We start from the raw sequence: 25,110 nt of genomic DNA, 5'->3' as shown, positions 1-25,110 counted from the left end.
TAGCCTTATCGGTATAACTGTTCAGACCATCTTAGAAAGGAAGAGTGGATTTGACAATAATCCACCAACCCATTTTGCTAATCATATCTTCACAATATTTTCTCTACTATAATTTCTACTTCTTGACACTAGTAGTAGAAAAAAAAAAAAGTATTACCTTGTATTCAAGAATTTACCAAAAAATTTTAATCATAATTTACTAAATTGGTCAACTATACATGTATGCACCATAAGCTAAACTTGCAAAACCATTAATGAAAAATGTGATTTTTAATAATTAATTAATATGTTGAATTTTAAATAAATCCTCAAAATAGAGTTATTAAACGTTTTTTTTTGAATAATTGTAGTATAATCTTAGTAAATATTAAATTATATTTATTAGGATTCTTTAATTATTATGATTGCAATATAGAGGTTATTTTTCTTCTTTGATTAATGCAAAAGTTCGTAATCGCTACTTGAAGAGCCATAATAAAATAAATTAGTCTAGGTTGTTCATAGTTAATTGACTCAAATCCAGAAGGTCATTAGATATATCTCACAGAAAGTCGAATTTAAAATTTCTACTTTCTTTATTAAGCATTTTGATTGTGTAAAAAAAACATGGAGTCAAGTTTCATTAAAACAATGTTCGTTTTATATCATTATAAATGTTATCGCGTGTATATATTATTTAAATACCAAACTAAGCCAGGTAACTTATAGCACAATAACATCTGTGTGACTCTCACAACTAGAATATCACAAGTTTAAACTTCAGTATAAACATTTCAAGTTAGTAGTACTCAAAAAAAAATATCAAACTAATATTTATTTAGGTCAATTAGCACACTAACTATTAATGAAATTACGTTCAATATACAAAAATTTAAAATGACTAAATTTTCATTTTTATGTAATCTCTTACACATTCTCAAAAAAAAAATGTAATTTCTTACACACACACACATAAAATGTTATTTAAGCAAAGTGCGCAATTTCTATTTAACAAATCCATTGCACCATAAAGTGGGGCCCACACACATGGCCGTCAAAATATTCCGCACATCCCCCACGCGACCGAGATCCGCGCGTGGGCTATGATGAATCGAAACGCAGATGGATGAGCGCAGTGCAACACCGAAGTATTTAGAAGCCAAACCCAAATAAAACAGGCGACAAGATGGCGAGACCACCGGCACCGTTCAATTCTCTCGGCCGCGCCGGCGACGGAACCACCGCACGTGCAATTTGAGTCCACATGTGTGTCCTACGTTGTTGTTGTTGTTGTACGTGGCTATCTTATCCCCACACACATATATATGCTGTGTTCTTGACGCTTGCCTGTGATTTCAATTTGTTTTACTCGATATGTGGAGCTGTCTGATTTTTAGCTTGTGTTTTTTCTAAGCGTTTTAGGTAATAATTGCCCTTGCTCTTGTCTGTATTTGATGCAATTTCGAAACTTAATTTGATTGAGTTCATCCGTTTTTGGCTTAATTGGTTTTCTTCATTTATTTGCTTAAAAAAAATCTCTATCTGTCTCTTTAAAAATAAAAAATAAAAATAAAAATAAAAATAAAAAAATAATAGCTTTGCGTAATTTCCATTCCCAGATTTTTTTTTTGGGGGGTAAAGATTGTTGCATACTTGCATTTGGGTTGTAATATGTGTAAACCCTTTTTTGAAGATTTATGTGTTGTAAGAAATGAATTATTCATGTTTTTGCATTGCTCAAAACATGGTGTTGGCTCCTTGTGATGGGGCTAGCATTTGTTTCTATTGGTTTGTATCTGAAATTTGTGTCCTGGATGATTGGAGTAGGTTGTTGATTCCTGGTCATTTAAGCTTAAAAGAGGTTGGTTTATTTTAGAACCAGAGGCAGTTTGTGTAATTTTATGTATATACATGGTTAAAACCTCGAATCTCATACTATTTGGAATTGTAAAGCCTGAAGGTTTTGAAATGGGAGAAAGAAAAGATCAACTAATACTGATGTCTGTATCCTTGGTTGTAAGTTTGTAGCTTTTACTTTTCCAGACTAGTGTGTTTAGGAGCTTTCGGTTCTTCCAATTTCACTGTATAGGGGAACTAGAGAAACCTTTGGCTACTCAATATCAAATGTGGTTAGGCTGTTGGCTTGGTAACCATAAGTCACAAGTTCGACTCCTAGTGGGAATGGCCTATTGACCTTCTTGGTTTGAGCCGGCCAGCTATAGACAACCAAGGTTGGTTTGCCTCCTTGTGGTCCTTTGCTGGCTAGGGTCACAAGGGGGGATTTACCTAGTGCACACTCTCGGGTAGTGGCTGCAGATTTTCCTCGTCACTCAAAAATGTGGTTTCGTCAAGTCATGTTTGTGTAATACTGAGCAACGTTATTACTTGGCGAAGCTTTTAGCTATTTTCTAAGACTATTTTCAGGTTTCCGCGTCTTGGTGTAACAATTTTTGATATCCTTCTTGGTGTAGGTATTGAGCTTCATCTTAGTTGACTGAAATTAAGAGGATACTGATTCAGGCAGATAATTAACTATCTACACGAAAAAGCAGTAATGGAGGCACGACCAGCTTTATCCATCCAAAGAGTGGGGTCTAGGCAACTAAATAACTTTGGTGCATCTGGAGCTCTTTCTTCTTCTTTACCAGTCCTTCCTACAAATCTCGAAGGGAAATATCCCAAGTTGCCCGACTCGCAGCAGATTTCCTTGGAAAGGGAAACTATGCAATGTCCTCCAGCTGTTGCTCCATTGTCATCAAATAGTGAGGTTGCTGGTCTTATGTTTTCTTCATCTTCTGGATTTTCCAGCGATCTTCATTTTTCATCTGCTTCACCACTAGAGAAGCATTCGAGACAACCTCCTTTTATTTCCCAGTCAACAAATAATGAGTCATCCATGTTGTTGCCTGATTCTGGAGTTCTTCAATCCACAGCATCAAGTCATTACTCTAAGGAAAATATTGGCCCATGGTCTACGGATTCATTAACTGATTTTCTTGATTACCCAATAAATACCCCTACACACAGTGGTCAGCTGCAATGCAGTAACAATGCCGATTGTGCCATTACTTCCGAGGATCTTGGTAAACGCAACGATTGGCAAGAATGGGCTGACCAGCTAATCACTGACGATGATGCTCTGGCTGCTAATTGGAGTGATATCATTGCCGATACAAGCACTGCAGATCCAAAACCAAAGGTAGCTTCACTTTTTAAAAAGGGCTAGTGTGTGTTCTGATATCCATTCCTCTTTGTTATTTTTACTTTTTCTAACCGAGATGATTCCCCCATAGAGGAAACCATCTCATGAGAGCAATTTATTCTTTTCGAGTGTTTTATCAGATGCTTCAGCTGTTGTACTTGCCTTTGGAAAGATGGTTTTTTCTACAACATTTGTCATCTGCCTTTTATTTTATTTTATTTTATTGCTATACCCATTCTTAATTTTATTTTCCTGCCATTCTGTAGCTACAGGTGCAATATCAAGTGTCAAAACAATCTTCAAATTTACAAATCCAGCAGTCCCAGGCAAGCCAGCAACTCGTTGCTTTTCCCGAAGAAACTTCAGCCACTGTTCCTCTATCATCCACTGCAGGTGCTGCTCCAACCAAGCAGCGCATGCGTTGGACACCCGAACTTCATGAAGCATTCGTGGAAGCTGTCAACAAGCTTGGTGGAAGCGAAAGTGATCTTTCTCTCCTTGCTGAGCATGTTAAAATGATGATAGTCGAGAAGTGTTTTTGCTTTGAATTAATTTTTTTTACTTTAAACTTCAGGAGCTACTCCCAAGGGCGTCCTAAAACTAATGAAAGTTGACCATTTGACCATCTATCATGTTAAAAGCCACCTGCAGGTTTGTGATGCTTTCTTATTGCTTCCTCGTTGATGGACCTCTCCTTGTCTTTTAAAAACTATAATTGTGAACTGCAGAAATATCGTACGGCCCGCTATAAACCTGAATCATCAGAAGGTATGCCATCAATGTGTTGGTTTGTTTTTGAAGGAGGCTGAAATATACATATGCATACTTGTATATATGCATATAATGCACACAATAAGAGTCTTTATTTGATGGGTTCTTTGGCTCAATGTTCACTGCTGCACTATTTTGCATTTTTGCCTGCAACTTTTGTATCCTTATCCTCAAACTCATACCGAAATTTCTTCTCTCATTGTCCTCTTTACACGGATGATCTTATCTGCTTGCTAATAAGGCCTCCTCCCTTTTCCTCTTTTGTCGCAGCGTCTTCAGAGAAGAAACAGTCTGCTATTGATGATTTTCCATCTCTGGACTTGAAAGCGTAAGTTGATGAATCTGTCAGTGAAGCTTTTGTTGTTTAATACTCATCAAAATATTTTTAAAAAGTGAATGTTTTGTTGCTTAAACATTTTTATGCAGATATCTGTTCATTCTCTTGTATACACTGATTTACTAACACAAAATAAATAAATAAATAAATACCGGGATGTGTGTTACAGGGGTATTGAGATCACTGAAGCGCTGAGGTTACAGATGGAAGTACAAAAGCGGCTCCATGAGCAGCTTGAGGTATGTATTAGTGCTGTGAAAATGTAACCTGATTTCTACTAAAATTTATTGCACTATTCTTATACACTGAGATATTGAGTTGTGGGCTCATACATTTCTTTGAACTGCCAAAGTATGAAGCTCTTAGGGTCTGTTCTAGTGGTCTTAACCTACTCCCTGCACATTTATCGTTTTCTTATTATGTCCGTCTGTAGATTCAACGAAACCTGCAGCTGAGGATTGAAGAACAAGGGCGATATCTCCAAATGATGTTTGAGAAGCAATGCAAGTCAATGCCAAATATCGAGATGGGCAAGGGATCATCACCCACAAGTGAGAACCCCGTTGCACAGTTGACCGATGGGGTTCAAACCTCCCCTGGCAAAAGCGATCCAGTAGCAAATCATCCAAAGACGGGAGACGACTCAGAGACGAGGGAAGAGAAACAAAAGGAATGTGAAACAGGAGAAGTTCCTGCCGCTTCATCAGAGTCGCCACCACCTTCAAAGCGCACCAAAGTAGATTAATAAAATATCATTTACCAATTCTTGATATTGCTAAGAACCTCCAGTTTAATTTGATGCTTGGAACATCAAAGCTTTCAGTAGTACATAGTGAACTCCTCAGAACTTTTTGTTCATCTTTTTTTAGACAAGTTCTGGTGGGAAAGCTGCATCCTCACCATACTGTAGTTGATAAGTGAATTTATGACTTTTGTCATTGTGAGTGTTATGCTCCATGGAAACAATGAGGAAATTCAGTGCAAAAAGTATTGCTGCCCCTTTTGCCCTAGTAGTGTCTGTCTATTAAGCTTTGCTTAAAACATGATAGTAACAACAAAATGGTCAAACAAAGTGTCCTTCAGTCTTTGAAGAGTGAGAAAGTGACTTCAGTCTGGTAGGGGTATGCCATATTAAAAAGTTTTGAACTTTCCTCAGAGTCAAATTTATGGAAGTAATATAGTCAGATCTATATCAGTCTAATAGTGGTGAGAATATCAAATGCGAATATATATGACTGTCTAATAGTGGTGAGAATATCATGACTGTCTAATAGTGGTGAGAATATCAAATGCGAATATATATGTAGTCATAGATAACACATGCTGATATGATGCAATCTTTAGTCATAGAAAATAGATGTTGATATGATGCAATGCAACTATTAAGGCCACTTCTTGTGACTATGTTGTTACGCTTGACTCATGAAAATAATTAACTTATTAATTAGTATCGAGGCTTTTACACCTCTATTAGGTTTAAGCTATACATAGCACTTGAATTTCTTATACATGTTTGCAAAAACACATCTTGACATATTTTAGTCATAGGAATGAAAGGAAAAACAACCGTAAGGTCACATCTCATATTCTCGTGATTATATTGTTGTGTATAACCATAACTCATGAAAATAACTGAGTTATTGATTAGGGTTTGAACTATACATATATGTTGCAGAAAACACATTTATATGGCAATTGAAATTCTTATACATGTTTGCAAAAAAAACACATCTTGACATCTATATGACTATATGCTCTACATATTTTTGACACAAACAAATCTGAAATAAATTACATCACCAGTATGTAAACTTACAACATACAAGCAAATTCACATCAGCCATCCCTCAAATTTGCATAGAAACAAATTCAAGAATTCTAATGAAAAAATAAAGAATTGTACCCAAAAAATGAAAAAATAAATCAAGCATGGGAAAAAAAACTCCAACATCTCTTCACAATCTTCTGAATTTGTACTTTGAATGTAGAATTAGGCTTCAGCAGCACCTTGGTTTAAGGCTCTCTCCAACCTTGTCTCAAATGGAGTAGAATGCCAATTCACTCTCTTATCCTGCATTTCCATGAAAATTAGTTTATCTATGAAATGACTTTACACACAAAACCTCACTTCATTCTTACCTCTCTGTACTTGCTGGTTGTGTTTGGTATTCCCTTAAAAGAAGAGGGTGTCTTAGAGCCATTCTTTATTCCTGAGTCATAGTCATTCCAGTATGTCCCAACAGTTCCTATGATAGGAACCTCGTCAGGGCTTCGACTGGGAGATCGCCTTGGAGATGCAGATGATGCTGAGAGCTGTTTCAGCTCCTCGACGGTTAATGCACCTAGAATTGGTCTGTCTTCGAAGCTCCTCGCTGAATTTGAGCCTCCTGATGTGGGATTTGCAGATGAAACAGTCTCGAACCCACTGAAGCTAGTCTTCGTTGCAGGAGAGGTGGTTTCGGATGAAACCAACCAATTTGAAAGGCTGGCATTGACTGCAATCTCTTGGTTGTGGACCTTGGAATGATCAAACTTCGGGTTCTGCTTCAATGTTGGTTCTGAACTGAATGAAATGCGGGGCGCTTCTTGCTCTGCAGGCAAGTTCTCCTTCAGTGGCTTCACTGGCTGTGCTGCTGCTTTGGACTTCAGAGCTTTCCACTGGGAAAGATTCTCCACAGGGTTAAGCACAGGATGAACATAAGCACTTCTGTCTCTTACATATCCTTTTGTTTCTGCCATTCCCCTTTCCTCTTCCTCCTCCACTGCCAAACTAGGGATCAGAGGACTGTCAACTTCCTCAGAATTCACCCTTGCTAAGGACTTCCCAGAGCTTGACTCCATTGGTGCAGTCAAAACTGCTTCAGACCAGATTTCATGAACTGCCATCTTACCTTCATTATCAAAATATTCATCACCATCATCATCTTCAACGAAATCTTCGTCCTCGTCCAAGTCACTATCACCAAACTCCTCACCTTCATCATCACTTTCTTTGCAGTTCTGGTACCTGTGATTACAAGGGTATGATCCAACACTGGAAATGACAGAACCATCTTCAGTGGAAGAGCTAGAGTGGATTGTCTTTTCCTTTTCCTTTTCCTTTTCACTCATGTCTGTCTTCTCTGGCAAAGTTTCAGTGCTTTCGTAAACTGAAACATGCTCATATGTTCTTACATTTTCATCAAATGTAACCCTCTTTCTGGCACTTAAGCTCAGTTTCTCCTCAAAACTGTCCCTAAAATGCAAAAATTCACAAAATTTGAGTTACTAAATGGATGGAAAGCATAGGCCTTCAAAAACATGGGATTGGAGGGCAAACCTAGCCAAGTTGGTCGGTTTGTTGACTTCGTAACCACAAGGTTACAAATTCAATATTCCTATCACTCAAAAGAAAAAAAAAATGAAGAAATGCAAAAGACTCACTGTGAAACCGAGTTGGCAGGTGGCGCTTCTGCAGAGATGGTCCTTTGCGGCGTCGCCGGAGTGATCTGAACAACATGTCTCTGAAAAAGATTACACAAATTTCGATTTTCAGATCACCGGAATCCCAGAAAAATCAAAGCAAAAACAAATAAAAACCACAAAATTGGAAGTTCACAACATCAATTTCAATTTCAGATTCCATAACTCATCACAAACACCAAATATAATGATCGATCTTCCCTAGGGCTTACTTGTTCTCGAGAAACGACATTTTCTCTCTGCTTTCTGCGTTTGCGAGAGTCGTCAGAACCACCAAAGCAACCAAGAAAATTCCCCATGGTTACAGAGACGCCGCCCTTCTTCTTCCCTCTTGCTTTGAGATTTTCCGGTGTTGTTTATTCTTCCCTTCCGGCCACGGCGGTGAGGGCGGTTAAAGGGTCTTCATTGATGAGAGTAATGGCAGAGAGGAGCGTTTAGATCGGAAGTGGTAGAAGAAGTAGAAGTAGAAGAAGAAGAAGAACGTGAAACGGTCGAGTGGTGTTTGTAGGCCATGCTAAGGGTTTGTTTGGTTGTTTATGTTTGAAAAAAAGGCAAAAGTTACCGTTACGATTGAGCTCTTGATGAATGATGACGCTGGATTTTGTGCCAATCCAGCCTGTTTCACATCATCTCAACCGTTGCCGTCAAATGCCTGTAGACCCCACAAATTATATCGTGGGTCCTGTAATGTAAAGTTGTAGACCAATAAATATTTATTTTTAATATAATAAATATTTATTAATGTCAAGATCTTATAGTCTAGTGTTACTAAGTCTATTTTCAGCCTCAGTAGATGTGATATTAACTATTTGTGCTTTGATAAGTTAAAAAAATAGTTATGAACAGATACTGCATTGTAACAAAATTAGTAATACTAAAAAAAAATATTTATCAATGTATTAAATATTTATTTTTAGTATAATTTTTTAAAAATAAATATGTAATAAACTATCAGTGTCCTACAGATCGGATTATAATTGGCTATCTTTTTTCTTCTTTTTCTTGTATTTTCATATTAATTCAATTACTGTCATTCTATCAACACACTTTGAGTTGTTAAGTTTGTCACACAAAACTTGCCTAATACAATTTGCTTTTCTTGTCTAATTTACAAACTACCAAAGATAAGAGAAAAAATCACATTCTTATAACAATCACGTACAAATATACCAAACTAACAAGAGTAAAAATGATAATTAATTTAAAATCAAATTAATATAAATCTCATTTAATATGTTTCTCAGGCATAGACAGCTGTAAATCACAATTTGCCAGTGGTTTTGTTTACAAACATGCTAACAATTACCATGTGGAAAGCCATGGCATTATTCACCTTTTCACTGGACAGTTTCATCAACAGCAACCTGGATTTTAAACCACTAAACTATGTGGAAAAACCTACAACCTTAACTGGCTAGCCTTGTTCTCAACACACAAAAGGAACCAGCTTACATCCTGCAATGGATTCCAGAATCCAGGTGTGTTTAATGGCCAGACAACCAATCTGTTTAGCTAACTCATCGGCTTCTGCAAATCTTCGCAGCAGAATGGAGCTTTCTTCTGTTGGCATGCAGCCCCGGGGAGGATCACAGTTATAAACAATCACACAATAAGTTGGATCAGTTGCTGCCAAATCACGCATTTCAGCTATCAACTGTTCTTTATTCTCCACGATGGTCCCCCCGGCCACTTCAACCAGCTGAAGCAGGTCCTTTAAATAAGGTGCTAAGAAATCTCCACTGATATAAAATTTCAAACCTAAAAAGAGTTTTGGTGCCTGCAAGGAAAATGAAACGGTTCAGAAAGCGTTATTCACAGTGGAGATTATGTGTTTCGCCTTTTTGGCATATTCATTCCTGTTTGGATATGCACAGAGTAAGCATTTACATTGGTTGAAGCCCTAAGTCTGCCAGTCTTGGGTCCATCAGAGCAGCCATGATTGTCTAAGGTAATTTCGTAAGGCTCTTCGTTCATAGGACCATTAGCCTCCATGCAAGCTCTTACCCCTGCAAATAGGCAAAGTTGAATTTATATCCTAATGTTTGGGCATGGCATTGGGAAACACGCAACCAAAACAAAACGCATTTGGTTAAACCATATATTACTCATTGCTCGATGCAAATGGAAGTGAATGTAAAAGTCGGGATTAACAAGAGATGAATCTTACAGTCCATTGTAAGGATCCATTTTCCGCCTAAAATGGCCATGAGAACTTTAAGTGTCCTTGTGCATGCACCCTCAGCATCTGTTGAGGCAAGAACATGTGTCACATTTGGTGTCCATAATTTGGACACCGTTGCACCACACATTTTAGCAAACTTTACCAAAGTATACTGCATGGGGGAAAATTTTTTCAAACCATCAATTAGGATGTGCTTCAAAATAATCTGAACTTTGATGTTCCATTCAAAGATTTAACAAAAAATCAGATAAACATGCAAGACACTGTTGACAGGGTTGCATAGCTGTGTTTTACCTTGTCCTCTGATGACAGAGCAGACCCACATAGAACCCATTGCTTTGGTCCATCTGGTGATGTTGCCCAAAAGTTAAATTGCAAAGTCACTCTGCATGAACCAAAGGAAAAAAAAAACACCAAATGAAAAATCTTAGCTTAAGCATGCTGGTTTATGCATCCAATTCCTAGAAATATCAAGCATATAAACATATTGTTTCTCGTTTCACTTTTTTTTTTTTTTTTAAAAAAAAAGGTATATGATCCAGTAGTAGAGGGAGAATGGAGTGTGTTTCAACTTTCAAGTTCACATATTTTCTACCAAGTTTGCCAAGTTCAAGGCTAACCTCATAAATTAACACCTATTCAAACTATGGTAATTTATGAGCCAGCAGCCCACCATACATATTTTCCACCAAGGGGATAATGTTAAAAACAATTTAGTTGGTAGTCAGTTACAAGTGCTAATTTCTGGAAATATGAGAGTGCTCTTACAGTTTAGAGGACTTGTTCTTTTCCACTGTGGAACACTTCTGAGACTTCAGCTTTTCATTTGGAAATCTTACAGACTTATGACTTGGACACAACATCAAAAAGTTATCCTGCAAATTAACAAGAAAATGTCATATTACTAGAGCATAAAAGTGAGCTTTTGTAGAGTTTGATCATAAATCATCTATAACCGTTTGGAAACTTACCAAATCCCACCGGCACTCTTGGATTCCAAATGCACAGGGCATGTGATAAGTCCTTTGACAAGATTTCATATAGCAGCCAAGAGCTGCCCCTTTCAGTCCACAGATATTACACTTGAGTTTTGCAGATCTAGCCAATTCAGACTTGAAATTCTTAATGATTTCTCCATCATAATATACTTGAGGTGCCCTGCAAATTGAGAAAAGGTACTGTTGATGCAAAAGTTGTAATGACCAGAACTGATAGAGAGGGTTGGCTTTTGAAGTATACTATGGTGAATGTTTCATATAAGCAAATTGGTCTGGTACAAGTGGTTTGGTGAGTACAAATCAAAATCATTCTAGTGGAGATATGAAGTCCAAAGAAATTATGAGCTGCAGTTTGAAATTCTCAATTTATGGCATAATATGCAAGAAATTAACCCTTTATACAGGATAACTGCTTTAACAAATTTAATACAGATAGCTGCAAAATTCACATGAATGGCATACCAGTCAATGCATAGCCTGTGAGCAGGTGTGGCATCAGGAAATGAGTCCACAACTTCCTTTCCATTTGCATAGAACAACATTGGTCCGGTAACCTACAAGATTAGTTAGAAAAATCAATTCTAATAGACAATTGATTGTCAGTAATCAGTATAGCAATATCATTCGAGACCAAAAGGAAAAGGAAAACTCAATTTCATATTAAAACTCACTTCTGTTGTGTTTGAGGACTTGCAGAAAGCACAAGTAGCTTTCACATCAAGGGAAGAATCTGCAGCAGCACATCCACCTGCTATATGTTCCATATTGCATTCAGAAGCAATTTCCTTCCTAGTATTGCCACCAATCTGGCTGTCCATCCCTGACAATCTGTAGTTCAATTTCTTCTGTCTCTTAGTATCCCTTTCTAGAGATGCATCATCATCTGTACTTCTGCAGCAAATTTCACTTGTAGTCATATCTCGACCATCCACAGCAGATACATTTACTGCTGTCTTCCGAAAACCCTGTAACATGATCAACATATCATTTATGAATATAGCAAATACTGTTTGAAAGGCCAAGTATACTTTACCATAGCTTAATCTCCTGCCAGATCTTTTAAACTAAAAATATTGTTGTGTTCTAATGTTAGTAGGGAGTATGTAAAATTTTATACTTCAAAGTAGTTTACTTTCAATGAAAAGGTTAATAATTTAATGAGCTTAGCTATTCAATGGAAGAGTACACATGGCTTGTACTATCCCACTTCGCAAAATTTGGTAACAGGAGTCACATTATAAGTCACAATTTAATTATCAGAGTTAATTCATCCTAACATCACCAGCATACAAAAATGAAATTCCTGCGAGTAGAAGTGAAAGGCAACAAGTGGCGACTGATCTTATAACTCTTCAAGGTTAGAAATTTACCAAATCCCTGCACGCCAATTCACAAGTATTGCCATCCACATCTTTGTTGTCATCTGATGAAAGATAGCTAACTGGTGATTGTTGTGGCAATTGATTCACATCTATTTCCTCTGCCAAAGGCCTCCCATCAGTTATATACCCTGCCAAGACAGAAGTTGGCAAGGGATTGGAACCTTTCTCACCATTCAAAACTATTTTGCGCCCATCCCTCTGCATATGTCCCTTGTTTAAGCAAGGGTTAGACATTACAGCTTTGTCAGATCGCATCTCCTTTGATGATTTCCCTTGAGCAGAACTAACAGAAACAGGAGACTGCTCCAATGATCTTCCTACAGCTGATGCAGTTATCAAAGGCAAGTAATGCCCAATTAAATCCAACAAAAAGTCAATAAATAGATCATAATCACCATAATCATGTTGACAGTAAAAAGATCCTATGAGAATAAAACATATCTTTACCTGAAGACAAAGACAACGAGACATTGGCAACAAACGCAGCATCCAAGCTTTGGTAAATAGACACCATATTTTCAATATAAGGTGCAGGCCTTATGTCTGCACAGACCAACAAAGAGAGAACATTATCATTCAGTTTATCACTCCATTAGATATCTATAATCCCAGGGAGCAGAAAATTTCAATCCCCTAGGTGGAGTTCAATTCTTGCTTTGAAAAATATTGGGGATAATCAAGCCAAGTTGGTCAGATGGTTAAATAGGTAGCAACAAGATTACAAGTGTGGCTCCTAGCATGATGAGTCTATTAGCTTTTTTGGTTTGAATAAGCTATGAGCTTGTAGTCTTTTGCCCACTAGGATCAACAGACAGAATTTAACTGCACACCATAAAAAAAAAATAGAAAATTTCTAGAAAAAAAAAAACAATAATAAGCTTCAAAATAGTACCTCTATCAGCAAACTGATGTTTACAAACAGGGCATTCAGATCCACATTGGGTTGAATCTGGAACGCAACAACTGAACCAAGAATTCAATTTTACCAAAAAATGAGAAAATCAGAATACCAGAAAGAAACAAAATTTGTTAATTCAAAACAAATAAACACATATATTATGCAAAAGTAAATTTCCACAATCTCCATAAGGCATAGCAGATGCACATGTTGCTAGTTCACACTTGGCAAAAACAAATCTTCTTTAAAAATTTTACCCTTATTTCCATTGTAACAATATGGCCTCGTCGAGTTTTCACTAATTGTAAAAACGAGTACTTTTTCCCAGAAAAAAAAAAAAAAATAAGGGAATGGAAACTTACTTGCAGAAAAGGTGGTTACAAGGAAGCAGGATGGGCTTATTCAACAACTTTAAGCTGTAAATCACATAACACCAAACAAATCAGGAAACACCGAAATAGCAACAAGGTCTGAACACTGTATACTGAATACATAGAGAGAAAACGGAATATGGGTATACCAGAGAGGGCATTTGAGCTCAAGGCCGAGCTTCTGGAGATGAAGAGTCCATGGGTTGAGAAACCTCGCGATGCTTTGAGAATCCGCCATTACAGATTTCTTCTTCAGTGGACTGCTGCTATAGTGCTATTAAGCATCCAAAGACCAAACTGTAAATGCAGAGGAGAAGAAGAGGCGTTGCGGGAACAGATATAGACGTGGGCATGGATTCAGTTCTAAATTCCCGCCATACCCGCCACCAGTTTTTCGATGATGTTTCTCCCGCCTCTTCGAATTCATTCACCCACGCGGGCCGCTGTGATCCGACTTTGGCACTCTGCATATTGGGCCCACAAACTTTGTACTCCCTACGGCCTTCCTCGAAAAAAAATAAAAAACTATTAAAAAAAATGGGATAAGGATCAAATAGAGTCTCAAAACTGGAGGGCAAAAGACACTAATGAAACCAAAAACAATACAATTGAAACAAAATATGACATTTTAAAATTTGGGACAAAAAAGTGAAAAACTCCATTCCCAAATGAGTTTATTGTTAGAATGGGTTAAACGCAAACGCAAGTAAGACTTGCATTTTCGAAAAACGCAAGTCTCACTTGCTTTGTTTTTTTCAATTTTTTTTTTTGGTCTCCTACGACCAAATATGTCGTTGGAGAAGCCGGTCAATGGCTTCTCTAACAAAGGAGAAGCCTTCTCCTTTGCTAGAGGTCGTTGGTTTCTCCTTCGTCGGAGAAGCCGATGACATATTTGGTCGACGGAGACAAAAAAAATTGAAAAAAGCAACGCAAGTGGAACTTGCGTTTGTGTTTGTATATTATTTTGTTATTTTTTTTGTTTTGTATTATTATTATTATTATTTTATTGTTGTTGTTGTAATTGTTATTGTAAATTTTATTTTATTATTATGTAATAATAATTATTATTATTAATACATTTTTAAGTCATTTTACATAGTAACCGCTAATTTAAATAGATAATTTTAGTAAATAATTTTTTACAAATCGCTGGTCAAACTTGCTAATACAATTTACTGTTTGATAATCGCTAACACAATCCGCTATGGCTAACTGCTAATCGCTGATAACCAAACAAGCTAAATTTATTATTTGTACGTATTTGTGAGAACGGTTGTATATACCACGTCAAGACGAATTGGCCTACCACCCCATCAAGAAACCGTAATATTTCTAAATGGAAAATATCATATGAAACAGCCAAAGCCCAGTGGAAATCCTTATCCCCTTCGCACTCAAGTCACTCACACCATCACTCCTAGTCTCCTACTGCGAAGCCACACACCATGGCCGGAGCGACGGCGGCAACCGTGACCGGATCAGTAATTACCAACACACCCATCACTCCTTCTATAACTACTCACAAACGGTTTGGACCGTTTATTCTACCCAAGAACTCGAGTCTCTCCGGTTCTCCCACTCGTTCGCTCCGGGTTATCGCTTCTGACCCGGCGCGGTTCGATGGTTTCAGATGCAGAGCTAACCGCTCCTCCTACTCGCCTCTCAATTCCAGTTCAAACTTCGGCAACCGCCCGCCCACCGAGATGGCTCCGCTTTTTCCTGGTTGCGACTACGAGCACTGGCTCATAGTCATGGATAAACCTGGAGGCGAGGGGGCTACCAAGCAGCAAATGATTGATTGTTACATTCAAACCCTAGCCAAAGTTGTCGGAAGGTATTGATTGATCAGTAATTGTTAGTAAAAACTCAATCTGTATTGTTCTTTATCTCTAGCTTTAAAGGTACTGATTTTTGTTGTATATGTCAGTGAAGAGGAGGCTAAGAAGAAGATATACAATGTTTCCTGTGAGAGGTATTTCGGGTTTGGATGTGAGATTGATGAGGAGACATCAAATAAGCTTGAAGGTAATGCTTTTATTTTGTTGCAATCATTATACCATGAAGTGGAGCAATTGTGTAATGTTCATTCATTACATTGAACCTTCAATTTTTGAAGGTTCATTTTTAGTCTGTTGAAGGTGTATTTTTTGTTATACTACTTAAAATTGAACTTTTAGTATATTAAATTAGAATACTAAAAATGAACATTTATCAATGTTCCATAGTTTAATTTGCCATTTCTTTGGGATGCAAATAAATTTTTTTTTTTTTAATGTGAAAATTTTTACTTAGACATTGTTTTGTGGAGTCTGTGCAGGCTTGCCTGGAGTTCTCTTTGTTCTTCCAGATTCATATGTTGACCCTGAAAACAAGGACTATGGAGGTATATGCATGTTTTACTACTTTGCTTATATATTTCATTCTAAGTTGAAAACTTGTATATATTTGCTATAGTTATCCACTCTGGACTTTTTTGAGTCAATTATGGAAATATGCTGTGCCATTACTACTTTGTTGCTTTGCCACCTTGAATCTTGTTAACCCTCCTTCACTACATGAGACCCCTTAGCTGGCAAAAGACCACAAACAAGTAGCTAAACCAACCTAGCTTGCCCATAGTTTAGCAACTCAAACCAAGAAGGCCAATTTGCTCCCGTTGAGAGTCTAACTTGTTATTTTGAGAATGAACTTGAAAAATGTTTGTTGTATAGTACATGTAAGTATATAACAAATAGGCGTCTATAACGAGACTCTTGGAAGAAACTAGGGGCATAGTCTCTTCCTCTAAATGTAGGATCTGAATTAAGAACCTTACAATTTTAGTCATTCTTCATGAACTCTGGAAGACATTGATTTTTTGGCAGGCTATGCTCATCTGTGCATTGATTTGTTAGTCTTGTGTCACTGATATTAGTTGCTTAGCTGCAAATATTAATTTGGACTAGGACGAAATGATTATTGAACCCCTACTACATGTTATCTCACTTGCTAGCCTTTGAGCCAGGTAGTCCAGTCCTTTGGACCTTGTTTCCAAAGTGAACATATAGTTGCTGCATTTCTTTGCCCATTACTGTTTATGAACCGAGTCAACAACATTTATTGTCCATATGGAGTTATTTATGAATTATGATGCTCTTTGAAAAATGCTTCTTTTTTCTTTCACGTTGCTTTAGTATAGACTAGATATATCTTTTAACACGGTGATTTTCCAGCCGAGCTGTTTGTGAATGGAGAGATAGTTCAAAGGTCACCTGAACGACAGAAGAGAGTGGAGCCAGTCCCCCAAAGAGCACAAGATAGACCCAGATATAGTGATAGAACACGTTATGTAAGGCGTCGTGAGAATACACGGTAAATACATAGTCAGTATTGATAGAAGACCCTATTGTTATTCTAATGGGTGAATGAAACCTTATGTGATGAATATACTTTATGAAAAGATAGTGTACTTGTATTGCTCCTAGTTTGCATTTGTTAAGTTGTGAGAAAATGGATGGCCAGGTGAATATGAGTAATCTATAAAAGGCAGTAAATTGCATGCCCAGATTATAGTTGTTTGGCACTAACCAACAAAGTCCCATAGGATAATAAAGCTCAGAGTGTTATTTGAAGCAATAATACCCTGTGTATACATGATGATGGTAAATCAAATTCTCGGGAATGTCCACATGAAATGGACAATATGAATATACCAACAGGCACAAAAAAGCAGTTTGGCTTCAACTTGACTACTTGCCCTTGTTGATTTCAAAAGAATAACCGAGCTCCAAATGGCATCTCTTGTCATCGTCCACAAACTGCAGGAAACAATGGCCACGAGAAACCAGAGGTATGACTTTCTATCTATCGTTTATGAAATATACAGTAATCAAAATATGCAGAACAGAGAATACGTTTGCATTCACCTTAAGGTTTGCTTTATACACTCCTCGGGCAAGTACACCCGAGGGAGTTGTCTCCTTCTCCAAAGTATGTACATATGGCTCCTTTTGAGGAGCAAATGTGCCCACCATTCCTTTGCTTTGATCAACTGACATTCAAATCAACCAAAACAAAACAGTGAATGACAGTTTAAGGTTGCAATCATAACTGCAGCAATCTAAGCCTGCTTGATATCTACTTAACCATGGAGTTGATGAGTAGAAACTGCTAACCTTGAAGACCACCCTTCCATACAGTGTTTGTGTATGCCAGGCCGGATACGATGTTGTGCATTACAGTGAATGCCAGCTTAAGCTGATATTCAGACCCTTCCTTTAGAGTGAACAGCACAGCTCCTTCTTGGGCTTTGTTAATGGGTAATGGAGCAGTAATCTCCCCAGTGGCAGAGGATATGATTCCAATAGAATGGAATTTCACTTCAGCCTCCATTTGCCCTTACCAAACAGACCAAGTTAGTGATGGAGTTTTCAAGAACCCAAATTTGTAAAATGTGAGATTCAGACCCTTAGATCAAACCATTTAAGTCACTTTCCAGACATCCAAGCAGCTTTTCTTTCCACCTCCTCAGACTCTCATCCTCCTGGAAGAAATATATTCAACACACAAGTCAGAATGGATAACTGTCACAAATTTAAGAAAGAATCATGTTATCAGCCAGGAGGCAGAAACAATCCCGGGACAGTTTAATTGGTTGACTAATACAAAGAAGTTAATGGCAAAGCTTATAAACATATCTCAATCCCATTGAGCCATAAAGCAAATGAACCCCAAAATCACCAATCAAGAAACATTCTCTTTTCTCAAGCTAAGAAGCCCACTTCTTGATGTGGGCAAAGTAATAGCTATCACAAAATAAAGTACTTACATCGCACGCCTGAAGAAAACCAAGAACATATATCTTGATATAAGCATAGGTTAGGTGAACCCTTGAATGATACAGTCTTTGATACACATACAAACACATACAATCAATCTCAGACTAATGAGCTGACAGCACTGTTATATATAGAGAATCAAGAAAATAAAAACCTTGTCTTTCTCAATTTGGTCTTTAAGAGAAAGCAAAGGACCAGGGGTATAGCTTGTGATGCTTTCTTCCTCATCTTCTGCCACCTTCTGGTTCTCCACTTCTTCACCACAGAATGATGGTCCAGCCTCCATTTCTCTCCTGAAAACTTGGTCTCCTTGAAAATCTCAGTATACTAAGGTTACTGGGATTTCCCTCAAGGCCTCAACAGTTTCATTCAAGAAAGGCTGTGGAAAGTGGCAACTGAGAATCTTAAGTGTGGTAGGTTTAACTTTGAAGAGACAGTCAGTCAGACAGACAAAATCTGCAGTCCCTTTTCTCTCTCCCTCTCTAAACATTCACACTTCCCAGTCTCCAATGCTATTATTGTCTTCTTGCCTGTCTGTCTGACTGTGTCTGCCATCATCACCTTTCTGGCTTTTCTCTGTATTGACCCTACACCTCAGTACTGAATGATTTAAAGAAACAAGATTCAACAATCAAACAAACAAGTCTAAAATGTGAGCTTTAGACTATGCTAATGTTGAATTTTGCCTAAATAGTTGTAAATCTTGATTCTTGAAGGGTATCATAAAGATTGAATTTTTCAAAGATATGTGGGGCCTAAGAAGTTCTGCATTTTGTCAGTGGGCAACTTGAAGTTTGTCTATTCAAAATTTTGACCAATTTATGGTATCAATCCTTGTCTAAATGCTGCAGATTCAAGTACCTGTCACAGTTTGACTATTCATCAATCATTCCATGATATGATACATTCCAACAGAAGAAATAAACAATTGATCTATATTAATTGCTCTGCAACAACAGAAGTATACTCAAAAATCAAGTATAATGTCAGGCAGGGGAGAATGGTAAACAAAAATTCTACTTTATATATCAGATATTTTGATGGGAGAGTTAATCACAGCAGAATCATATACAGGATTGATGGGTCATCTGGAGGGATTCAACAGGCGCAGTCTCTTCAAGCACTAAAGCGGCTTCAAAACACTCAGCTGCTTCTAACGCTGATCCCACGCCCGTTTCTTTATAGAGTAGGCCAAGGTTATACCACGCCGAAGCACTCATTTTGTCAAGCCGCAGTGCTTCCATCAGAAAGCTTCTGACAACTTGAGGAGATCGGCCACCACTCCGCCTGAGTACCACAGCGGTGGAGACTAGACTTGGAACGTGATTTGGATCAACAGTCAAAGCGTTGTTATACTCTCTTAGTGCTTCCTTGTGTTGGCCCTTCGATTGATGAAGTAAACCTGAGAGCCACCCGGAGTAGAATCATCAGCAATCAAATAAGCATGAAACAAAACATCTCATGCATATCTGACTATGCCGAACCCAAGTTTAAGAATTGAATTATTAGAATCATATATACATACCAACAGTATAAAACCTAGAAGCAGAATAATGGTTAATAGTCTTTGCTTTGGAAAGGCAGATCTCTGCATCCTGCCATTGAGACAGCTTAATGTAGATGGATGCAAGATCAAGCCAGATTTCCAGCTCCAAAGTTCGACAACGGTTTTGACCATCCTGTTCCATATGTTAGCAGAAATGTAAAGAGACATTAGTTCTTTCACCAAAAGATAATGCAGGAAAAAAAAAACAGGAGCTAACGGTAAATTCGACTAAACTCTGAGAAGCTACATCTAAAAGCTCCATCCAGCTAATAAAGTAACATCTCATACCTTGAGCTTCGCCATTGCCCCAAAGCTTTTGGACTGAACCTGAAGAACAGCAAGCAGTTGAGAATATGTATCTATGGCATTTCCCACTTGACCCTGAGCAATTTGGAGTTTTGCTTTGGATCTTAACAATTCTCCCTGATCCCACTTTCCAGTCTGTTCAAGAGCTGCATTAGTTACAGTTTCAGCATCCAAAAACTGTTTTTGAGCTGATAATATCTGAGCCAACAGCACCCATCCTTTGACAGTAGATCCGCCTTCTAATTTAAGGAAGCACTTTGCATAATAAAGGGCAGCATCTAGCTTTCTCTGTTCAGCATTTTCTACACACAGATGGTAAATGATATTTGAATTGTTCATTCTTGTCATTCTCCCAGCTGTTTCGAGTGATTGAAGTGCCTCAGTTTGTCTCCGTACTCTGTCAGAATCTGGTGCAGAAGACTTGGAATGAGCTGAAAGTGAAAGGCCTAATACAAAATTGCCAACACCAAACAACTCATCGCATTTCCCTTGCATGTTTGCAATGGCCCTCTGAGCAAGGTTTACCCCCTCCCCTGCATATTCTGGAGTTGCACTGCAGATCTTTGAAGCCAACAACAGTAACACTGGATCAGAAGTTGGGTGCTCTGTGCTTCTCAACAACTTCCGCAGCAAATTCAAAGCAGTCTGGTCTTCACCTTCTCCATAATAGCAGAGCGCAAGTATTTGATACATTTCACTCTGATCTATCGTCTGGGGAAGCAACTCCTCCACCTGATTAGCTAGAGCTCTTAGGCCCCCGGAGATGGCCAATGCATACGATAGATGGTCCAAAATTTCTGGGTCCCACTCTATTCTTTTGAGAGAGACTTTTCTCAATAGAATTATCAAGAGTAGAATAGCTTCTTCTATATTGTTTCCAGGTACAAAAGCACTACCCATTTGAGACCGAAGATTAGGAGGATTTGATTCACCTCCACTATACAGGAGGAATATGGCAAATTCTTTTTGAATGTTTGCAATAGTTGGAGTGTCAAGGTTCCACTGATGAAGAAGAGCCCGGCGGTATGACGCGATTGTTTCACGTGGAGAACTGGCAAGTTTCCATAATTCAGGAAGCAGCTCAGCAGCCTTGTTCAGAGTCTCCTGCAATTTACAGTCAGCACCAAGATTTTCAGGCAAACCTGTGGGTAATGAAGATTCAACAATGTCCAGAACAATCGTGCATGATTGAGCAGCTTCTGCAAAATGATTGGGGACATATTAGCTAAACATCTAAAATTGACAGGGCATCAAGCCCTGAAGTTCTTTCCAATTCCTTTTCACCATGAACACAGTAGAGAATAGACTCAAATAATAATCAATAAGATCTAAATCTCACATCATAGTGAACATATTGCACAGCATTTGAAGCTACGTCCACATCATACATACTATATATATGTGTGTGTGTGTGTGTGTGTGGCAAGAAGTGAAATCTAAGACTAAAAAATAAATCAACGAAAAAGAAGAAAGAAGCAAACATCTGAACAGCAGTTGGGCCAGCTGACTGTCAAAACATTCAAACATGATTACCAGAGTATATGTTTAATGTTTTCCCAGCAACAAAGATGTAACAAGGAAGAGGGAGAAGGTGAGAACACTTAAAGAGCACCATACCTTTATACCTCCCAAGAGCCTGTAATGATTTTGCTTTCAGAAAAATCGCTTCCAAGAGCAGACTTGCAGCATGTATGGACAGTGGTGTTGAAGCATAATTTTGTGATCGCCTCCTATGAGGTTGTGCTCTTTGTGCAAGCGTGACTTTCACCTTAGGAGTAACTGCAGAAATATCTATCCCTTCAAAGACATGTAGAGCAGCTTCTATGTTCCCCTTCTGGTATTCATATCTTCCAAGCAACGCTCTTGCTTCCTGGAGAGAACATACATGACTTAGTTAGTCCCTCCCAAGCCAAATGGATCTACTGCACTATTTTGCAACAACGAATAATACAGCCAATTATGGAACATGCAAGCAAGATTGATTGATTTATATATAAAAACTGAGGTAATCAAAAACAAGAGAAAAGGGGGAAACCAACCTCATAATTCAGAGAACCACTCTCACGCAAAGACGATTCTGCTTCTTCAATGTTGCCAGTATCAGGCTTCTGTTCAGGTTCTCCAACTAGGGATGAATGAATACTTGCTGAATAATCCTTCGTTGCAAGTGACTCAGAAGAAGGGATCATTTCATCTACCCTTAATTGTTCCCCTGAACATAGGCACTTCATTATCTTCCTCAACCTTGCATAAGTAGACCTGCTCCTTGGCTCTCTAACCGATCTCTCATTCCTCACACCATACGACATTTCTAGCAACTCTTTAACAAAGAGCAACACCAAAAGCAACAAATTACAATCACCTCTTAAGAAAAATATACTCTACCAAGAAGCTCTTTGATATCACTATGAGCAATTCATCATCTAGATACAGGGATAAGATAAACCACAAAGAAGGTTTATATAATTATATCCAAGCACATGCACATCTAGACAGCAACTTACAAATAGAGTTCATTGAAGGTATTGCCACATTGTCAAGAAATGCTTGATAACTTAACAACCCAACAAATACTTATGAACTCATCATAGCAAACAATTATCACATGATGATCTAAACCCCCAATTCTCAATCAACAACGAGTCAACAGCCAAATTCTGACTAAAGTTCATAAAAATCAGAACTTTCAGCTACAACTTGACAGGACTGGCAATCACACTTCACAAAACCCTTTTTTTTTTTTTTTGGAAATCACTTCACAAAACCCTAGAACACTGATAAGGCGAAAGGGGAAAAGCTTCCACTCCAACCAACAGTTCATAATCAGTGAAATTTGAAATGAAATAAAGTCCTACATACCCAAAAGAAAAAGGAGATGCAACTACAAACAAAAGAAGAATCTTTACCTTTCACTGTTGGAAGCGTAAAGGAAGCAGTGGTTGAAAAACCCACGCACCATAGCTTATCTCTCCGAATTTCTTGAAAGCGAAATTCTCTGATCAACCCAAAAATATATGCGAGTATACTAATACTCCACTAAAAGGTTTCAATTAACCTTTCTTTCCCCTCCCCTTTTCCTTTTCTTGGGAACTATTCCTTCTTTCGCTGATTTTACAGCAAACCACTGGGTTAAAGTCTCGGAATTCAATGATGATTTTCCCGGTTCGTGGCTGTGGAAAAGGAAGGGGTTTATCAAGAAATGCCCACAAGCGCATTCGCAGAAAGAAATCGTGAATGAAAACGTAATGATTACTTTGATGAAAGACTTGAGAGATGATAAAATGATTTAATAATAAAATATGCACAGGTGAAATTCTGGAAAGAAATTTTATTTGTGGGGCCCGATCGGGAAATTTTGTAATGCTGTTGAGGCTAATATTCTGCCACGTGGATTTACCTTCTTTTTTTTTTCTTTTTCTTTTGAAGTCGATGAATTTTGGTAATGTAAATTGTCCATTTACTCTCAAATCTTTAATTGGTAATTGGTAATTAATTACGTGGTTAAAGGAAATTCCTTACATATCATTATCTTATAGTGCATATGATGCTCAGACGCTTTACTGGATGATTGCTTTAGATCCCCGATCGAGAAATTCTTCTCCTCTTAACATATTTTATTGGACCGTCTTTGTTGCTAATTAAAACTTGAATACAGTATTTATTTATAATTACTTTCTCAAAGCACAAATAATTAATATTGTCTCTACTAGAATTCAAACTCATATCTCTCATATGGAAATGCAACTTCATGCCATTAAACCACAATCTTTTAAAGCACCCTTATCAATGATTTTTTTTTTGAATAATGTCAGATTTAATGTCATGTTGATATGTGAGAAGAGATGAGAGAGAGGGTGGAGAGCTCTTGCAAAATATGGGTGCTTGGAACAGTGCAAAAGGAATGAAAGGAAGGCTGTTGTGCGCGTTCATCACACAGCAGGCGCCCACTCTTTTTAATTTTTTTTAAAATCATATTTGTTTTTTTTTTTTACTCCCTCCCATTTTCTCTTTCCTAATTACACTTACAAAAACTCCTCAATAACCGCGAAAAAAACTCCAAGGATGATTTTAGTATATATATATATATATATATATATATATATATAATCATTTACAATTTAAGTCAACTTGAAGGGGTGGTAGTTAAAAGAGTCGTTAGGGATTCTTAGATGTGATGTGGGAGCATCTATTATCCACTACATTTTTATACAGTATATTATGGGCTATGGAGCTATATTTGTGCTTAAAAAAAAAGTGTATTTAGATCGGTGAAGATAAAAACAAGCTCCCCTGTTGCAACTCCGAATAGACAATGGTGGCTGATAGCTATGAATTTTTAAATATATAATGAGATTTCTCATATAATTTAAATACTAACACAAAAATAATAATAATAATAATAAAATTGTAGGGTATATTCATGACATTTTATGGTGTAACAAAAAATATTTTCACAAAACGTTAATAGACATACAAATTGGATCGCTTGTACTTTTGACATTTCTCAATCTCATATGCACATCTTTGATGAACTGACTTTAGCCATTAATGTCGATAGAGACTATAGATGTTATGAGAGTTGTTTATTAGGGGGCAGGATACAAAATTATAAAATAATTAATATGTCATGAGATTAATTATTGTCAATACTTTCTTGATTTATGTCATTGTATATTGTTTTATCAATGTGATTTATATCTATTGTACAGTTCGTTGCTTATTAAGCATGAGAATGTTTACTCAGAGCATACCCCTCTAGTAATTGTGTGTTTCGCTCATCACAAAAGAAGAAAAAAAAAAAGATTACCAAAAACAGAAGAAGTTAAAACATTACACAATCAACCAATACAAAAAGTTGA

The 25,110-nt window shown here is 37.5% G+C and overlaps 6 protein-coding genes across 8 annotated transcripts; 2 read left to right on the top strand and 4 right to left on the bottom strand.

Moving 5' to 3' along the window:
- The first annotated feature begins 1,107 nt into the window (after nucleotides 1-1,107).
- Nucleotides 1,108-5,299, top strand: LOC116016930 (protein PHOSPHATE STARVATION RESPONSE 1). 3 transcript variants are annotated; one of them, XM_031257395.1, is made up of 8 exons: nucleotides 1,108-1,271; nucleotides 2,451-3,178; nucleotides 3,454-3,664; nucleotides 3,756-3,832; nucleotides 3,910-3,949; nucleotides 4,223-4,280; nucleotides 4,459-4,528; nucleotides 4,723-5,299. In XM_031257395.1, the coding sequence occupies exons 2-8, from the start codon at nucleotides 2,534-2,536 to the stop codon at nucleotides 5,032-5,034; spliced, it is 1,413 nt and encodes a 470-aa protein (XP_031113255.1). In that variant the 5' UTR covers nucleotides 1,108-1,271; nucleotides 2,451-2,533; the 3' UTR covers nucleotides 5,035-5,299. The 3 variants fall into 3 exon arrangements, with proteins under 3 accessions (XP_031113255.1, XP_031113253.1, XP_031113254.1); XM_031257393.1 differs by having other exon boundaries at nucleotides 1,114-1,271; nucleotides 3,448-3,664; XM_031257394.1 differs by lacking the exon at nucleotides 1,108-1,271 and adding an exon at nucleotides 1,281-1,401 and having other exon boundaries at nucleotides 3,448-3,664.
- Nucleotides 5,300-5,964: 665 nt separating this feature from the next.
- Nucleotides 5,965-8,257, bottom strand: LOC116015538. The gene is made up of 4 exons (XM_031255638.1): nucleotides 7,964-8,257; nucleotides 7,713-7,792; nucleotides 6,429-7,524; nucleotides 5,965-6,360 (listed from the first exon to the last, which is right to left on the bottom strand). The coding sequence occupies exons 1-4, from the start codon at nucleotides 8,048-8,050 to the stop codon at nucleotides 6,280-6,282; spliced, it is 1,344 nt and encodes a 447-aa protein (XP_031111498.1). The 5' UTR covers nucleotides 8,051-8,257; the 3' UTR covers nucleotides 5,965-6,279.
- A 674-nt stretch (nucleotides 8,258-8,931) lies between these two features.
- On the bottom strand, nucleotides 8,932-14,011 carry LOC116017426 (BRCA1-associated RING domain protein 1). Its single transcript, XM_031258013.1, has 13 exons — nucleotides 13,732-14,011; nucleotides 13,574-13,627; nucleotides 13,206-13,276; nucleotides 12,761-12,856; nucleotides 12,302-12,636; nucleotides 11,603-11,896; nucleotides 11,394-11,485; nucleotides 10,905-11,091; nucleotides 10,702-10,808; nucleotides 10,228-10,318; nucleotides 9,919-10,084; nucleotides 9,639-9,757; nucleotides 8,932-9,528 (listed from the first exon to the last, which is right to left on the bottom strand). Exons 1-13 carry the CDS (start codon nucleotides 13,818-13,820, stop codon nucleotides 9,178-9,180), a joined length of 2,052 nt encoding a protein of 683 aa, XP_031113873.1. The 5' UTR covers nucleotides 13,821-14,011; the 3' UTR covers nucleotides 8,932-9,177.
- A 909-nt stretch (nucleotides 14,012-14,920) lies between these two features.
- On the top strand, nucleotides 14,921-17,072 carry LOC116017427 (multiple organellar RNA editing factor 2, chloroplastic-like). The gene is made up of 4 exons (XM_031258014.1): nucleotides 14,921-15,416; nucleotides 15,510-15,607; nucleotides 15,900-15,965; nucleotides 16,795-17,072. The coding sequence occupies exons 1-4, from the start codon at nucleotides 15,028-15,030 to the stop codon at nucleotides 16,935-16,937; spliced, it is 696 nt and encodes a 231-aa protein (XP_031113874.1). The 5' UTR covers nucleotides 14,921-15,027; the 3' UTR covers nucleotides 16,938-17,072.
- A 22-nt stretch (nucleotides 17,073-17,094) lies between these two features.
- Nucleotides 17,095-19,211, bottom strand: LOC116017429 (rho GDP-dissociation inhibitor 1-like). The gene is made up of 5 exons (XM_031258015.1): nucleotides 18,554-19,211; nucleotides 18,041-18,104; nucleotides 17,737-17,958; nucleotides 17,488-17,612; nucleotides 17,095-17,379 (listed from the first exon to the last, which is right to left on the bottom strand). Exons 1-5 carry the CDS (start codon nucleotides 18,683-18,685, stop codon nucleotides 17,311-17,313), a joined length of 612 nt encoding a protein of 203 aa, XP_031113875.1. The 5' UTR covers nucleotides 18,686-19,211; the 3' UTR covers nucleotides 17,095-17,310.
- Nucleotides 19,212-19,320: 109 nt separating this feature from the next.
- Nucleotides 19,321-23,490, bottom strand: LOC116017425 (protein NPGR2). The gene is made up of 6 exons (XM_031258012.1): nucleotides 23,158-23,490; nucleotides 22,291-22,571; nucleotides 21,869-22,121; nucleotides 20,234-21,450; nucleotides 19,925-20,078; nucleotides 19,321-19,801 (listed from the first exon to the last, which is right to left on the bottom strand). The coding sequence occupies exons 2-6, from the start codon at nucleotides 22,558-22,560 to the stop codon at nucleotides 19,464-19,466; spliced, it is 2,232 nt and encodes a 743-aa protein (XP_031113872.1). The 5' UTR covers nucleotides 22,561-22,571; nucleotides 23,158-23,490; the 3' UTR covers nucleotides 19,321-19,463.
- Between the last annotated feature and the right edge of the window lie 1,620 nt (nucleotides 23,491-25,110).

This window comes from Ipomoea triloba, chromosome 4 (genome assembly GCF_003576645.1).
Source record: "Ipomoea triloba cultivar NCNSP0323 chromosome 4, ASM357664v1".
Lineage (NCBI taxonomy): Eukaryota > Viridiplantae > Streptophyta > Magnoliopsida > Solanales > Convolvulaceae > Ipomoea > Ipomoea triloba.
The sequence above is the reverse complement of the archived record's forward strand: the minus strand, read 5'-3'. Positions and strand labels throughout refer to the sequence as shown.